At 42.8% G+C, this 16,367-nt stretch overlaps 1 protein-coding gene across 5 annotated transcripts; it reads left to right on the forward strand.

Annotated features, from left to right (window-relative positions):
* The first annotated feature begins 2,503 nt into the window (after positions 1-2,503).
* On the forward strand, positions 2,504-16,136 carry LOC139414915 (cyclin-K-like). 5 transcript variants are annotated; one of them, XM_071162533.1, is made up of 10 exons: positions 2,504-2,645; positions 3,002-3,231; positions 4,030-4,111; positions 6,195-6,326; positions 6,846-6,978; positions 7,062-7,119; positions 7,956-8,125; positions 8,454-8,680; positions 9,004-9,106; positions 14,610-16,136. In XM_071162533.1, exons 1-10 carry the CDS (start codon positions 2,637-2,639, stop codon positions 15,140-15,142), a joined length of 1,677 nt encoding a protein of 558 aa, XP_071018634.1. In that variant the 5' UTR covers positions 2,504-2,636; the 3' UTR covers positions 15,143-16,136. The 5 variants fall into 5 exon arrangements, with proteins under 5 accessions (XP_071018634.1, XP_071018636.1, XP_071018637.1 ...); XM_071162535.1 differs by having other exon boundaries at positions 6,846-6,969; XM_071162536.1 differs by having other exon boundaries at positions 2,511-2,645; positions 2,946-3,231.
* The last annotated feature ends 231 nt before the right edge of the window (positions 16,137-16,367 follow it).

Below are 16,367 nucleotides of genomic sequence, written 5' to 3' on the forward strand. Positions count from 1 at the left end.
TTATGCTTTCAAGACAACTGGGAACTTGGGGAAAAAACGAGGTCAAATCATGACGTCAGTGTTCTTCAGGTCGGAAAGTCGGAGCAAAAGAAAGAGGACAGACTTGGATTTCCGAGTTGGATGACCTTTCAAAACGAATTTACCCAGTCAGAGCTCGTTTTTTTCCTGAGTTCCCAGTTGTCGTGAACGCATTGAATTCGGAAGTCAGAGATTTCCAAGTTCCCAATCCCCAGTTGTTTTGAACGCTGTAACAGTGCACACAGGGAGCAGCGTGAGTGGCGACGACGTCATCACTTCGTCAAAAAACACGGCAGACGAGGATTTAATTTATTTTTATTTAACTAGGCAAGTCAGTTAAGAACAAATTATTAATTTTAATGACGGCCATCCTATATATAGGATGAAACACACATCACGACAAGAGAGACACCACAAAAATACATAGAGACCTAAGACAACAACATAGCAAGGCAGAAACACATGACAACATAGCATGGTAGCAGCACAAAACATGGTACAAACATTGTTGGGCACAAAGGGCAAGAAGGCAAAGCCTCATCATGCAAAGCAGCCACAACTGTCAGTAAGAGTGTCCATGATTGAGTCTTTGAATAAAAACTGTTTGTTGCTGCTCGTTCCAGCCGCTAGCAGGAACGAACTGAAAAGTGGAGCGACCCAGGGATGTGTGTGCTTTGGTGACATTTAACAGAATGTGACTGGCAGAACGGGTGTTGTATGTGGAGGATGAGGGCTGCAGTAGATAGATAGGGGGGAGTGAGGCTTAAGAGGGTTTTATAAATAAGCATCAACCAGTGGGTCTTGCGACAGGTATACAGAGATGACCAGTTTACAGAGGAGTATAGAGTGCATTGATGTGTCCTATAAGGAGCATTGGTGGCAAATCTGATGGCCGAATGGTAAAGAACATCTTGCCGCTCGAAAGCACACACCTGCCGATCTATAAATTACGTATCTAGCAGTCTAGGATGGGTAGGATGGTCATTTGAACCAGGGTTAGTTTGACAGCTGGGGTAAAAGAGGAGCGATTACGAAAGAGGAAACCAAGTCTAGATGTAACTTTAGCCTGCAGCTTTGATATGTGCTGAGAGAAGGACAGTGTACCGGAGGAATATACCATTTTAATATTTTCGGGTGTGAGTAACGGGAAAAAAACGGCCTCAGCGACAATTATTTGAATAATTCAATGGATGCTTTGTGTCTCCTTCTTGTCTTTCTGGGCCAGGCGTCAGTTAAACTGCAGTACCGAAGCAAAAACTGTGCTTCAAGAACCGGAACACTGGCCCCTTGGCTCCTCCACTTAGAAAAGTAAAGGCAAAGATTTGTATAACTAACTCAAGATTAACCAGAGCCTGTCGTTTCCAAAGGGAGCAAATGAATCATAGTGGGCAGAGCCAAGCACGAGCTAGTGAGATCCCATTGGCGCGTTCTAGTATTTATTTGCATATTTCCGTGAATTGCGCGTGTCCAATCACTAAATTTGCCCTTGCACTCCTTCTAAACAACACCATTTTATGAAACTTTGGCAAAGGGTAAAGTCTACAAAATGCAGTACACTCAGTTAGTTACAGATTCTAGTTTTGGAAACAGAAAACCGTATTGGGATCAAATGTTTAATCGATGAGAAAATTTGCAGAATGTCGCCCAAAATCCATCTTGCTACTGGATGCTTCACATTTATACAATACAATTTCAATTTCAATGTAAGGGCTTTATTGGTGTGGGAGACAAGTGAAAAGCAAGTGAAATAGATAATAAACAAAAGTGAAATAAACATTTACAGTAACCAATACACTCACAAAAGTTCCAAAATAAAATACATTTCAAATGTTATATTATGTGCAAATAGTACAATACAAAAGTGAAAATAAGTAAACATAATTATGGGTTGTATTTATAATAGTGTTTGCTCTTCACTGGTTGCCCTTTTCTTGTGGCAACAAGTCACAAATCTTGCTGCTGTGGTATTTCACCCAATAGATATGTGAGTTTATCCAAATTGGGTTTGTTTTTGAATTCTTTGTGAGTCTGTGTAATCTGAGGGAAATATGTGTCTCTAATATTGTCATACATTTGGCAGGAGGTTAGGAAGTGCATCTCAGTTTCCACCTCATTTTGTGGACAGTGTGCACATAACCTGTCTTCTCTTCAGAGCCATGTCTGCCTACCACGGCCTTTCTCAAAAGCAAGGCTATGCTCACTGAAGTCTGTACATAGTAAAACCTTCCTTAAGTTTGGTCAGTCACGGTGATCAGGTATTCTGCCACTGTGTACACTCTGGTTAGGGCCAAATTAGCATCCTAGTTTGCGCAGTTTTTTAAATGTTAATTCTTTCCAATGTGTCAAGTAATTATCTTTTTATTTTTTTCGTGATTTGGAACACGATTTGGAAATATCTGGCTCATTGTTCTATCTTTGGTAGAGTCATCTACATTAGTAGTTCTCTGTCGCTCTCTTGTGGGTCATTTTGTCCAAAACGCGACTGCGCACGCATACAACCCCCGCACCGGCTTCTGACGTACAACAAAATGGCGGCGTCCATGTTACGATGACTAATTCAATATAAATATAAAACGAGTTAATCGATTGTTGATAGTGTTACTCATTATTCAGTCTACATGATAAAGGTAATCGTGCTTATTTTGAGATTTTAGACCACGTACGTTAGACATGCGTGTGTTTTGGATTAGTTGAAATGTCATTAGCTGGCGGTAGCCTCGCGAGGGAGTGCTAAAGTTAAGTTTAGCAAGTTAACTTAGCTAGCTAACGTTAGCAACTTCGGCCTGAAAGCTAGTAAGCTAGCTAGAATGATAAAGGTAAACATCCTTCTAGCTAGCTTACAACACTATATGTTTGTGATATGTTTAGTTTTTATAACTCTAGCTAGCTAGCTTACTAGCTAACGTTACCCTATTTCTTCATCCAAGATGACAAAACACCATTCATTCATGCTGTGAATGATCCCTTCCTCCTCGGTTGCCAGTCTTCTAGTTCAGCGGCTCCATCACCCTCCTCGCTTCTCCAGATGAAGGAAAACAACCACCCCTCTAGTGGTCAAGCCTTCCTGGACCATATCAAGCCATGCTGGTACTGGGACAAGAAGGACCTGGCCCACACCCCGTCCCAGTCCGAGGGCCTGGACCCAGCCACAGAGGCCCGGTACCGCAGGGAGGGGGCCCGGTTCATATTTGATGTGGGGACCAGACTTGGACTGTATCCTTTTACACACTAGATATTGGAAAGTCATTTCATTTAGGGGCAGTGCTCGGTGACATCACCCCAAAAAATATTACAGGTTCACAATATTAACATTCAATATATCAAAATATATAACCATACACAAGGAAAGTGCTAAATATTTACAATTATGTATATATGTGTACTGAGTGTATAAAACATTTTAAGGACACCTTCCTAATATTTAGCTGCATCCCCACTTTTGTTCTCAGAACAACCTGAGAGCAACCAGAACAACCTCAATTCATTGGGCCACAGGGATGTAGGCCCATGTTGACTCCAATGCTTCCCATAGTTTGTCAAGTTGTCTGAATGGCCTTTGGGTGGTGGACCATTCTTGATACAGACGGGAAACTGTTGAGCATGGAAAGAAACCGAAGCGTTGCAGTTCTTGACACTACCTGGTGCGCCTGGCACTTATTACCATTACCCTGTTCAGAGGCACTTAAATATTTTGTCTTGCCCAATAACCCTCTGAATGGCACACACATACAATTCATGTCACAAGGCTTAAAAGTCCTTCTTTAACCTGTTTCTGCCACTTCATCTACACTGATTGAAGTGGATTTAACAAGTGACATCAATAAGGGATCATAGCTTTCACCTGGTCAGGCTATGTCATGGAAAGAGCAGATGTCCTTAATGTTTTGTACTCTCAGTGTATATTCAATTAGGGTAAAAAAAAAACAACAACTAGTTTTTACATTTTAGAACTAAAAATGGTTTCAAGTCCTCCTCCTGGTTGGTTGAATTTACCCTTAACTCTGTTATCAGACATTATGACACCTTGGCAACAGGTATCATCTACTTCCACCGCTTCTACATGTTTCATTCCTTCAAACAGTTCCCCAGATATGTGAGTATAGCCTTTACAGTACTGGTGTCACTATGCATAAGGGATTTCTGCAATGTTCATTAGTACTATTATCATTTACATTTAGCAGACACACTTAGCCAAAGGGACTTGCAATGCTATACTTGCCTTCACAAATCAGAATGATTGAACACAGTCATGTTGTCAACATTTTAATCTCAGTGGTGCATACCTGTGCTGGGATTAAATGGTGAGTGAGACCTGTGTATTGTGTACAGTTCCTTCAGAAAGTATTCACACCCCTTGACTTTTTTCCATATTTTGTTGTCTTACAGCCTGATATTTAAAATGAATTAAATTGAGATGTTTTGGTCTCTGGCCTACACACAATACCCCATAATGTCAAAGTTGAGTTATGTTTTAAGACATTTTTTACTAATTCATTAAAAATGAAAAATGTTTATGTCAATAAGTATTCGACACCTTCGTTATGGCCTAAATAAATTCAGGAGTGAAAATGTGCTTAACAAGTCATTTACATTGCACGAACTCACTTTGTGTGCAATAATAGTGTTTATCTCCACACATACAATTATCTGTAAGGTCCCTCTGTCGAGCAGTGAATTTCAACCACAAACACCAGGGAGGTTATCCAATGCTCGCAAAGAACTTGCAGACATTGAATTTCCCTTTGAGCATGGTGAAGTTATTAATTACACTCTGAATGCTGTGTCAATATCAAATCAATTTTATTTATATAGCCCTTCTTACATCAGCTGATCTTTTTTAATTTAACTAGGCAAGTCAGTTAAGAACAAATTCTTATTTTCAATGACGGCCTAGGAACAGTGGGTCAACTGCCTGTTCAGGGTTTGCAACCTTCCGGTTACTAGTCCATCGCTCTAACCACTAGGCTATCCTGCCGCCCCATATATCAAAGTGCTGTACAGAAACCCAGCCTAAAACCCCCAAACAGCAAGCAATGCAGATGTAGAAGCACGTTGGCTAGGAAAAACTCCCCAGAAAGGCCAATACATACCCAGTCACGACAACGATACAGGCGTCCTTTCTAACTCTGTTGCCGAGAAGAAGAAAAGCACCCAGGGATTTCATCACGAGGCCAATGGTGACTTTAAAACAGTTACATAGCTTAATGGCAGTTATAGGAGAAAACTGAGGATAGATGAACAATACTAACCTAATTATCCTGTTATCCTGTTTGCAAAACAAGGCACTAAAATAATACTGCAAAAAGTGTGGCAAAGCAATTAAAGTTGCACGATGCAGAAATCGCTCCGCCATTTCCTGGTTGCTAAAACTCTAATAGTTCCCCTAATTTCAGTTTGTGACAAAACAAGATAGTATATTGTAGGGAATCATTGTACCATGAAAACCGCAGTGAAATAATATATTTTCCTGAATACAAAGTGCTATGTTTGGCGCAAATCCAATAAAACCCATTACTGAGTAACACTCCATATTTTCCAGTATGGTGGTGGCTGTGTCATGTTATGGGAATGCTTCTAATTGTTAAGGACTGGGGAGTTTTTCAGGATGAAAAAAATAAATGGAATGGAGCTAAGCACTGGCGAAAACCTGGTTCAGTCTGGTTTCCACCAGACATTGTGAAATTAATTCACCTTTCTGCAGGACAATAACCGTAAACACAAGGCCAAATATACACTGGATTTGCTTCGCAAGAAGACAGTGAATGTTCCTGAGTGGCCTAGTTACAGTTTTGACTTAAATCGGCTTGAAAATCTATGGCAAGACTTGAAAATGGTTGTCTAGCAATGATCAACTTAACAAAGCTTGAATAATAAATAAAAAAAATGTGTACAATCCAGGTGTGGAAAGCTCTTAGACTTACCCAGAAAGACTCACAGCTGTCATCACTGCCAAAAGTGATTCTAACATGTGAATACTTATGTAAATTAGGTATTTCATTTTCAATACATTTGCAAACATTTCTAAAATCATATTTTCACTTTGTCATTATGGTGTATAGTGTAAAGATGGGTGAGGAAAAACCATTTTAAACCCATTTTGAATTCAGGCAGTAACACAACAAAATGTGGAATAAGTCAAGGAGTATGAATACTTCCTGAAGGCACCCTGTCTCCAGGTGACAGGTGCGTGTTGTCTCTTCCTGGCTGGGAAAGTGGAGGAGACTCCTAAGAAATGTAAAGACATCATCAAGACGGCTCGCAGCTTACTGAACGACGTACAGTTCGCCCAGTTTGGAGACGACCCAAAGGTGAGAAATATCTTACTCCATTCACTCTTCTCCTTCCTCTGTTTGTACAGTGAAGTCCTGCTGGTAACCTTGTCACACGTGCTAACCCAAACAAAACTATGCTAGCTCGATAATAGGCTTTTCTTTTCACAGTGTCCTTTTCAGCACAGTTCCAACCATAAAAATGGTGTCCCCCATGTACTTAACACACGTCTAATTTGCGACGTCGTATTATACAGTGCTCCCCATTAGTCTTCTTTTGTATCGGCATTAGCACAGTAAACTTGGAAAAAACAAAAAAAAGTAAGATTGTGCTGATTTATTAGCACATCGAACCATGTTGCGTGCTCTGGTTTAAAAACTCTCTGGGTTGTACCAAAACAATTACATCATATCTGCATTCCTCCATATGCACCTTCAAGATTATGGTGGATGCTTAACCAGGCCAAGTCAATACTGCTAGATTTTTTTGTAGTAGTGTGAAAAGCCCTTGTGTTTCCTTACTTTACGCTCTTGTTTGGGTCCTGGGATGTATCCTAGGATTTTCGCCATCAACAGGAAGAGGTTATGGTGCTAGAGAGGATCCTGCTACAGACGATCAAGTTTGACCTGCAAGTGGAACACCCTTACATGTTCCTGCTGCGATACGCCAAACAGCTCAAAGGTCTGAAAGGTGGTGTTTCCATCTTAGTTCGACTTCATTTCCAACTTTTCTTTTCCAACACTTCATTTCCAACTGTCTTTCTTTCATTCTAGGTGACAAAACCAAAGTTCAGAAGCTGGTGCAGATGGCCTGGACCTTCGTCAACGACAGGTGGGCCAAACATAACACAATAGTTTGGACTCCTTACAGTGTCTCTAGTTACGTCTGACCCGAAGGCTTGTATATTAATAATGTTACAGGTTTCCTATGTATTCTCCTGTTTCCTGTCATATATATAGTACCCCACCTTAGTGTCTCTAGTTATGTCTGACCTGAAGGCTTGAATGTTGTTACAGGTCTCCTATGTATACTCCTGTTTCCTGTCACATATAGTACCCCACCTTACAGTGTCTCTAGTTACGTCTGACCTGAAGGCTTGTATGTTGTTACAGGTCTCCTATGTATACTCCTGTTTCCTGTCATATATAGTACCTCATCTTACAGTGTCTCTAGTTACGTTTGACCTGAAGGCTTGTATGTTGTTACAGGTCTCCTATGTATACTCCTGTTTCCTGTCATATATATTACCTCATCTTACAGTGTCTCTAGTTACGTCTGACCTGAAGGCTTGTATGTTGTTACAGGTCTCCTATGTATACTCCTGTTTCCTGTCATATATAGTACCTCATCTTACAGTGTCTCTAGTTACGTCTGACCTGAAGGCTTGTATGTTGTTACAGGTCTCCTATGTATACTCCTGTTTCCTGTCATATATAGTACCTCTTCTTACAGTGTCTCTAGTTACGTCTGACCTGAAGGCTTGTATGTTGTTACAGGTCTCCTATGTATACTCCTGTTTCCTGTCATATATAGTACCTCATCTTACAGTGGTTGGTTCTCTCCTTCTCTCATCTTACAGTATTCATTGAGGAGTATTGTACGACTTTGTATTTGCCTCCACATCTAAACTGCTCTCTCTCTCTGTTCCTACCTCTCTCTCCCCCCAGTCTGTGCACCATGCTGTCCCTGCAGTGGGAACCAGAGATCATAGCTGTAGCAGTCATGTACCTGGCTGGACGGCTGTGTAAGTTTGACATCCAGGAGTGGACGTCCAAGCAGTCGTCACGGCGATGGTGGGAGCAGTTTGTCCAGGACGTCCCAGTGGAGCTGCTAGAAGGTATAGACAGGAAGTCTCTGACAGGATCTAGTGGAATATGTAACGCTGTATATTTGCCTTTCTGGACCTGCCTTCCAACATTGTGAGAGAGAAGAAGTTATTGATCTTTGTGTAAAAACATTTATTTGTAATGTAACAATTTCATATTTTTTTCTTTTGTCTCGTAGGGCTGAATCCTAAATTGAGATCTGTTCCCATAACTAAGCAAATCGCTTATTGACACGATTTATGCAACATGTCCAATGTGTAGCATATTTATCAAGTTAGAATTCGACCCATATTGTCCCTCTCTGCCGAACCTCGCCTCTCCTAATCTCTCTCTTCCCAGACATCTGTCACCAGATCCTGGACCTGTACTCCCAGGGGAAGACTCCCATCCCTCCAGGCCTGGAGCAGGAGACCAAGCAGAGAGGTCCACCCCACTCCCCGGTCCCTGCCCCTCCTCCAGTCCCAGAACCTCCACAGGACCAGCCTCCTGGGGGTGCTCCACCGCCCCCTCCACCCAAGAAGAACTCACCCCAGGGCAGCCCACCACGCCAGCTTAAACGCACACATGTGAGTGTGTGTTGTATGCCTTACTGCGTTGTCCCTGGATGTTTCAGCTCAGCTGGTGATAAAGAAAACCCACTTTTCCTTCTGGGGATCAATACAGTTTATTCATTCATTCAATAAATTATTAACTCATTCATTCATTCATTTGTGTGTAGTATCTATGGATAAAAGTGATCATTCAACCACCCTGACGTCATAGTTTCTCTATAGTTCTGTAGTAGCTTACCATAACTAAAGTGCTCAGAGGTCAAATTTGGTGCTTGTATTGTGTGCCTGCTTGAAGCAGCAGTGTATGTGAGTGACTATCTCTCTTTTTGTCTTCTCAGAGTTCTCTGAAAGAGGAACCTAAACCACCAGAACAAGTGGGTTGTAAGATTCCACGGTTGGAGAGCCCTATGCCACCCCTGCCCACTTCACAACCCCCTCCTGGTGAGTGTCTCTTGGGTCGTTCCTCCTCAAAAAGCACCAGAAAGAAGATTTCAAAACCTACCCTCTCAGATTGTTCTGAAATCGCTTCTGTAGTTAGTAACAGATACCATTAGCATTCAGAAACTATAATTTGATAATTGAGAAATTAAGATAATTGTTTGCACCCAATTTGACCATTTATATTATTCAGATCATATTCAATAAATACTGTATATTACCCAATGTCTGATTTGGACCAAAATTCTTCCTACCAACGAGACATGCGAAATCCCCTAAAACATTCTCCACACCCCATGCCAATCCCACCCCAACAACCAGTATCAGTTCTCGGTGTTTGACAAGTAGTATGAAGCTGTGGCTTGGAGTATTGCTTCTCCATACTATATAATGTATTCCCTGTGAATCTGGTTATGTTTTTTGCCCCTGTTCAGTGAAATTAGTAATTGAAGCTGCTCGCTTAAGTAGTGTGGAAGTACCAGGTTTGATCACTAAATGTTCCTGTGACCACACACAATCAATTTTTATCATGAGCCAAATCTATTGGTTTTCTACCCAAAGTTGCGAAAGAAATGTTGTGATCTCCTAGTGGTTAGAGCATTGGACTAGTAACCGGAAAGTTGCAAGTTCAAACCCCCGAGCTGACATGGTACAAATCTGTCGTTCTGCCCCTGAACAAGGCAGTTAACCCACTGTTCCTAGGCCGTCATTGAAAATAAGAATTTGTTCTTAACTGACTTGCCTAGTTAAATAAAGGTAAAATAAATAAAACATCTATTTAATAAACACAAGACACCAGCAAAATGAATAAAAGAAGGAACAGCAACATCTAGTGGTCAAAGCCTGGTACTTCCACACTACTTTATGGTAAATAATGCAAGCGACTTCCAATGACTAATTTCTCTGAACAGGGGGAAAAAGCCATCATATTCACAGGGAATACATTACATAGTATGGTGAAGCAATACTCCAAGCTGCAGCTTCATACAACATACTTCAAACATAGAGAACTGATATTGTATACTTGTTGTTGGGGTGGAATTGTCATTGAGTGTGGGGGGGGGGGTCAGTGGGTGTCTTGACAAATAAAATGTATTCCACGTGTCTTACTCATTGGTAGGAAGAAGTTTGGGCCAAATCAGAATTTGAGTACTTTATTTATTGAACATTATCGGAATCCTATACATTAAATTGGTTGCAATCAATAAGATTAATTTCTCAGAGATTAAAATTACATTTCAGCAAAATAATGTTTTAGGAATGCGATTCTTACCTGTTCTAAGAACAGTAACAATTTCAGAACTAGCTGAGATGATGATGGGTGTCATGGCTTGCTGAAATGACATGGAACAGGTCTTACTTCTCAGTAGTTTCTCATCATTTTCCAAGATGGCGTAGCAGTCGTTTATTTATATTTTTATACGCATATCTTTTTTAATATTTTTTTTTCTAAAACTACTCGAGGGGGTACTCAACTGGGGGTACTCAACTGGGGGTACTCAACTGACCTCTACATCGCGACCACCCCTGAATGCCCACCCCTCTGCTACTCAGAACCCTACTAATCCATCACGACTGGTCCATTGACATCACCAACGCGGAGACCAAAACAGACTTTACTCTGTCGAGATGCCCCTCCAAGGCCCTTTTGCTAGCTTGCTAGCCCCGGTCTGCTAGCTTGTAGCCCCGGCCTGCTAGCTGTCTGAATCGCCGTGTCTCCAGCCAGTCCAACCACTCACTGGACCCCTATTGGTCACCCGGCTATGCATGCCTCTCCATAATATCAATATGCCTTGTCCATTACTGTCCTGGTTAGTGATTATTGTCTTATTTCACTGTAGAGCCTCTAGCCCTGTTCAATATGCCTTAACCTACCATTTACTTCCATCTCCCACATATGCGGTGACATCACCTGGTTTAAACGTCTCCAGAGACAATATCTCTCAATATCATTACTCAATGCCTAGGTTTCCTTCCAATGTACTCACATCCTACCATGCCTTGAATCCATTCTCTCATGCCCAGAAACCTGCTCCTTTTACTCTCTCATTAGAAGCCTCCTCCCTAAGTTTGTTTTATTCACTGCTTTAGCAAACTCTGCCAACCCTGATGTCCTAGCCGTGTCTGAATCCTGGCTTAGGAACACAAAAAACCCTGAAGTTTCCATCCCTAACTAGAAACAAGTCTCTCACTGTTGCCGCTTGCTATAGACCACCCTCTGCCCCCAGCTGTGCCCTGGACACCATATGTGAATTGATTTCCCCCCATCTATCTTCAGAGGTTGTGCTGCTAGGTGACCTAAACTGGGACATGCTTAACATCCCGGCCATCCTACAATCTAAGCTTGATGCCCTCAATCTCACACAACTTATCAATGAACCCACCAGGTACAACCCCAAATCCGTAAACACGGACACCCTCATAGATATCATCCTAACCAACCTGCCCTCAAAATACACCTCTGCTGTTTTCAACCACCCCTCATCACTGTTAAACGCTCCCTAAAACACTTCAGCGTGCAGGCATTTCTAATCAACCTGGCCCGGGTATCTTGGAAGGATATTGACCTCATTCCGTCAGTAGAGGATGCCTGGTTAATCTTTAAAAGTGCCTTCCTCACCATCTTAAATTAGCATGCCCCATTCAAAAATGTAGAACCAGGAACAGATATAGTCCTTGGTTCTCTCCAGACCTGACTGCCCTTGACCAGCACAAAAACATCCCGTGGCGTTCTGCATTAGCATCGAACAGCCCCCGAGATATGCAACGTTTCAGGGAAGTTAGGAACAAATATACACAGGCAGTTAGGAAAGCCAAGTTTAGCTTTTTCAAGCAGAAATTTGCATCCTGTAGCACAAACCCCAAAAAGTTTGGGACACTGTAAAGTCCATGGAGAATAAGAGCATCTCCTCCCAGCTGCCCACTGCACAGAGGATAGGAAACACTGTCATCACCGATAAATCCACTATAATTGATCATTTCAAAAAGCATTTTTCCATGGCTGGCCATGCTTTCCACCTGGCTACCCCTACCCCGGTCAACAACCCTGCGCTCCCCACAGCAATTCACCCAAACCTCCCCCATTTCTCCTTCACCCAAATCCAGATAGCTGATGTTCTGAAAGAGCTGCAAAATCTGAACCCCTACAAATCAGCCGGGCTAGACAATCTGGACCCTTTCTTTCTAAAATGATCTGCCGAAATTGTTGCAACCCCTATTACTAGCCTGTTCAACCTCTTTCGTATCATCTGAGATTCCCAAAGATTGGAAAGCTGCCGCGGTCATCCCCCTCTTCAAAGGGGGAGACACTCTTGACCCAAACTGCTACAGACTTATATCTATTCTACCATGTCTTTCTAAGGTCTTTGAAAGCCAAGTTAACAAACAGATCACCAAACATTTCGAATCTCAGCGCACCTTCTCCACTATGCAATCTGGTTTCAGAGCTCATCATAGGTACACCTCAGCCACGCTCAAGGTCCTAAACAATATCATAACCTCTATCGATAAGAGACATTACTGTGCAGCCGTATTCATCAACCTGGCTAAGGCTTTCGACTCTGTCAATCACAACATTCTTATTGGCAGACTCAACAGCCTTGGTTTCTCAAATGACTGCCTCGCCTGGTTCACCAACTACTTCTCCGATGGAGTTCAGTATGGAGGGCCTGTTGTCCGGACTTCTGGCAGTCTCTATGGGGGTGCCACAGGGTTCAATTCTCGGGCCGACTCTCTTCTCTGTATACGTCAATGATGTCGCTCTAGCTGCTGGTGATTCTTTGATCCACCTCTACGCAGACGACACCATTCTGTATACTTCTGGCGCCTCTTTGGACACTGTGTTAACTAACCTCCAGATGAGCTTCAATGCCATACAACTCTCCTTCCGTTGCCTCCAACTGCTCTTAAACGCAAGTAAAACTAAATGCATGCTTTTCAACCGATCGCTGCCCGCACCTGCCCGCCTGTCCAGCATCACTACTCTGGACGGTTCTGACTTAGAATATGTGGACAACTACAAATACCTAGGTGCCTGGTTAGACTGTAAACTATCCTTCCAGACTCGCATTAAACATGTCCAATCCCAAATTAAATCTAGAATCGGCTTCCTATTTCGCAACAAAGCATCCTTCACTCATGCTGCCAAACATACCCTCGTAAAACTGACCATCCAACCGATCCTCGACTTCGGCGATGTCATTTACAAAATAGCCTCCAACACTCTACTCAACAAACTGGATGCAGTCTATCACAGTGCCATCCGTTTTGTCACCAAAGCCCCATATACTACCCACCACTGCGACCTGTATGCTCTCGTTGGCTGGCCCTCACTTCATACTCGTCGCCAAACCCACTGGCTCCAGGTTATCTACAAGTCTCTGCTAGGTAAAGCCCTGCCTTATCTCAGCTCCCTGGTCACCATAGCAGCACCCACCTGTAGCATGAGCTCCAGCAGGCATATCTCACTGGTCAGCCCCAAAACCAATTCTTCCTTTGGCCGCCTTTCCGTCCAGTTCTCTGCTGCCAATGACTGGAACGAACTGCAAAAATCTCTGAAGCTGGAGACTCTTACCTCCCTCACTAGCTTTAAGCACCAGCTGTCAGAGCAGCTCACAGATCACTGCACCTGTACATAGCTCATCTGTAAATAGCCCATCCAATCTTCCTCATCCCCATACTGTATTTATTTATTTATCTTGCTTCTTTGCACCCCAGTATCTCAACTTGCACATTCATCTTCTGCACATCCTACCATTCCAGTGTTTAACTGCTATATTGTAATTCCTTCGCCACCATGGCCTATTTATTGCCTTACCTCTCTTATCCTATCTCATTTGCACATGCTGTATATAGATTTTTCTACTGTATTATTGACTCTATGTTTGTTTTACTCCATGTGTTGTTGTTGGATGTGTCGAACTGCTTTGCTTTACCTTGACTAGGTCGCAGTTGCAAATGAGAACTTGTTCTCAACTAGCCAACCTGGTTGAATAAAGGTGAAATTTAAAAAAATATGCAATAACAGCAGTAGCTTCTGATCATCTTTGTCTTATCGGAGAGAATAGCTGGTCAGTTGTTATATGATGGATGAAGTGGCATATTTATGTTGTGTGTTTAATGAGACAGTTGTAGAGATGTGGGTGCAGGGCCTTTCTGTAAGAGCAGAAAACACAACAGGCGTTCCAATCTTTAGGCCTTCTTAGAATCCCAATGTACATAACTAACTTCCCCCCCAGCCTAGTCAGTACACTCCCCACCCCCCCTCCTCCTGCCCTGCTCTCTCAGACCAATCTGATTACTGTTGCAACGAGTACTCCGCAGGGAGTGTAAAGTCTAAACTCTGGGAATACTAGGAATGACTGTCTGGGTAGAAGTGTGTTGGATGTTTTCAGGTCTCAAACGTTTGGTCTTGTTGAACAGGAATTATAACCTATGATTAGGATGGTTTGTTTAGTGGAGTTGGAAATGACATGATTTCTCTCTTTCTTTCCGTCTCTCTCCATAGATCGTAGAGCACCACCGGTCCCTCCTGAAGCAGAGCCAGCCGTGGGGACTGAACCCGTTCCCCCTCCCCCCTCTCACGCCCCACCCCCCCACCAGCCCCCTCCCCTGCCCCACCGCCCCCCTCCTCCTCCTCCCTCTAGTTACATCATGGGAATGTCCACCTCTAGCTCCTACATGTCAGGGGAAGGCTTCCAGAGCCTTCAGTCTATAATGAAGACAGGGGAACCGTCCTACGCCCCCATGCCACCCAACTACGGTCCCCCCATGCCCTATCACCCTCACGTTTACCCTAACGCCCCACCCCCTGGCCCCCCACCCAGCGCCTACCCACCCCCCAACCTGCCCCCTCCCTCCCCAGCATACCCTCCACCGGGGTACAACCACAGCTACCCTGAGTACCCCCCTCCGCCTCCACGCATGCCCCCTCCAGGGATGGGTATGCCTCCTGGGGTGTACCCCCTGCCACCAGGCCAGCCTCAGGTGCCCCTGCCACCCCCTGGCATGCCCATGAATCATGGGGGATGGATGAGATGAGAGGAAGAGAAATGTGGAAGAAAAGTAGAGGAATGTCTGATGCTTAGCAGTCCTGTTCCTGTTGTCAGTCCTGGGTCGTGTTCATTAGGCACCAAACAGAAGAAAGTCCCTCAGTTTGGTTATCTGAACTTGTCCAATAAGAAATACTCCTTTTCGGCTTTCTGTTGCAAAACAGTTTGGTACATTGTGTCCTAATGAGTACGACTCTGGAGTCCACTGGAGATCTTAACAAATAAAGGAGCGATCTGTTTAATGTACATTGTCTTAGAGGCGTTGTGGAATCCCATACATGTAAATCTTTATGATCCCTGGAATCTGAACAGGCATTCTGTAGAGATTCTATCAGTTCCACATTCCAAAGGGTTCCTTTTGAGAGTACACGAGGCAGATGATATTGAATCCTTAACATGGTTGAACATATTTTGAGATTAATTGAAAGGAAATACAATTGATATTTAGACTGATGGTCCGGTTAATGCTACGAAAAGGCTGCTTGTTTTTGCTTACATATTTTTTGTCTGTGTGAAAATAAAATATTTTCAGTAATCAATATTGTGATAACTTTACCTTGTGTGTGGAAAACAGAGTTGGGTTTATCGCGGAAAATACCAAACTTATTTTTTCCTCATTATTTTAATTTAGCTGTGTGATTATTGGTTAATCTGTCAAATGTATTGGACTGGATGTACCCTGTATAATTACAGTAATTGCACTTAAACTGTTACTTGTAGGAGTCATGAACTGAAAGACGTTGGTAACCCATATCTGAACGGCAGGGCGATAGAGCACTGGACAGCCAGGGGTGTATTTGTACATAATGATCAACTTTATTATGTGAAATCTGAGCGATGGGATCTTTTTAGAATGCTTATATCAATAGTGCCTTAATTAGGCTTTACTTTAACAAACTATTTTGTGCTTTCTATACACACACACACACTTTTATGTCTCGTAGGCCCTTGGGATAATAAAATAAATGTATCTTACTTTGAAACGAGTGTTTGTGTAGTGTTATTAGTCTAGCCAGTGTTACTATTACTGCCATGACTCGTTCCTCAACCCTGCTAATTGAGGCTAGTGTTGAGTGTTTTATGTTGTTGTTGATGTGTGTTTGGGGGTGTATTCACTAGGAAGGAACCAAACGGAAGGGGGAGGGACCTACTTTAATATGTCCAATAGAAACTTGTTTCCGTTGCAAAATGTTTTGGACTAATGAGTACTCCCC

Source organism: Oncorhynchus clarkii, chromosome 8 (genome assembly GCF_045791955.1).
Source record: "Oncorhynchus clarkii lewisi isolate Uvic-CL-2024 chromosome 8, UVic_Ocla_1.0, whole genome shotgun sequence".
In the NCBI taxonomy this organism is placed as follows: Eukaryota; Metazoa; Chordata; class Actinopteri; order Salmoniformes; family Salmonidae; genus Oncorhynchus; species Oncorhynchus clarkii.

What these genes read in the sequence shown, in the direction of transcription:
- LOC139414915 (XM_071162533.1), top strand. An exon ending in CCCAGTGGAGCTGCTAGAAG is followed by an intron (nt 8,126 to 8,453) that starts GTATAGACAGGA and finishes CTCTCTTCCCAG; the next exon opens with ACATCTGTCACCAGATCCTG. An exon ending in CACTTCACAACCCCCTCCTG is followed by an intron (nt 9,107 to 14,609) that starts GTGAGTGTCTCT and finishes CTCTCTCCATAG; the next exon opens with ATCGTAGAGCACCACCGGTC.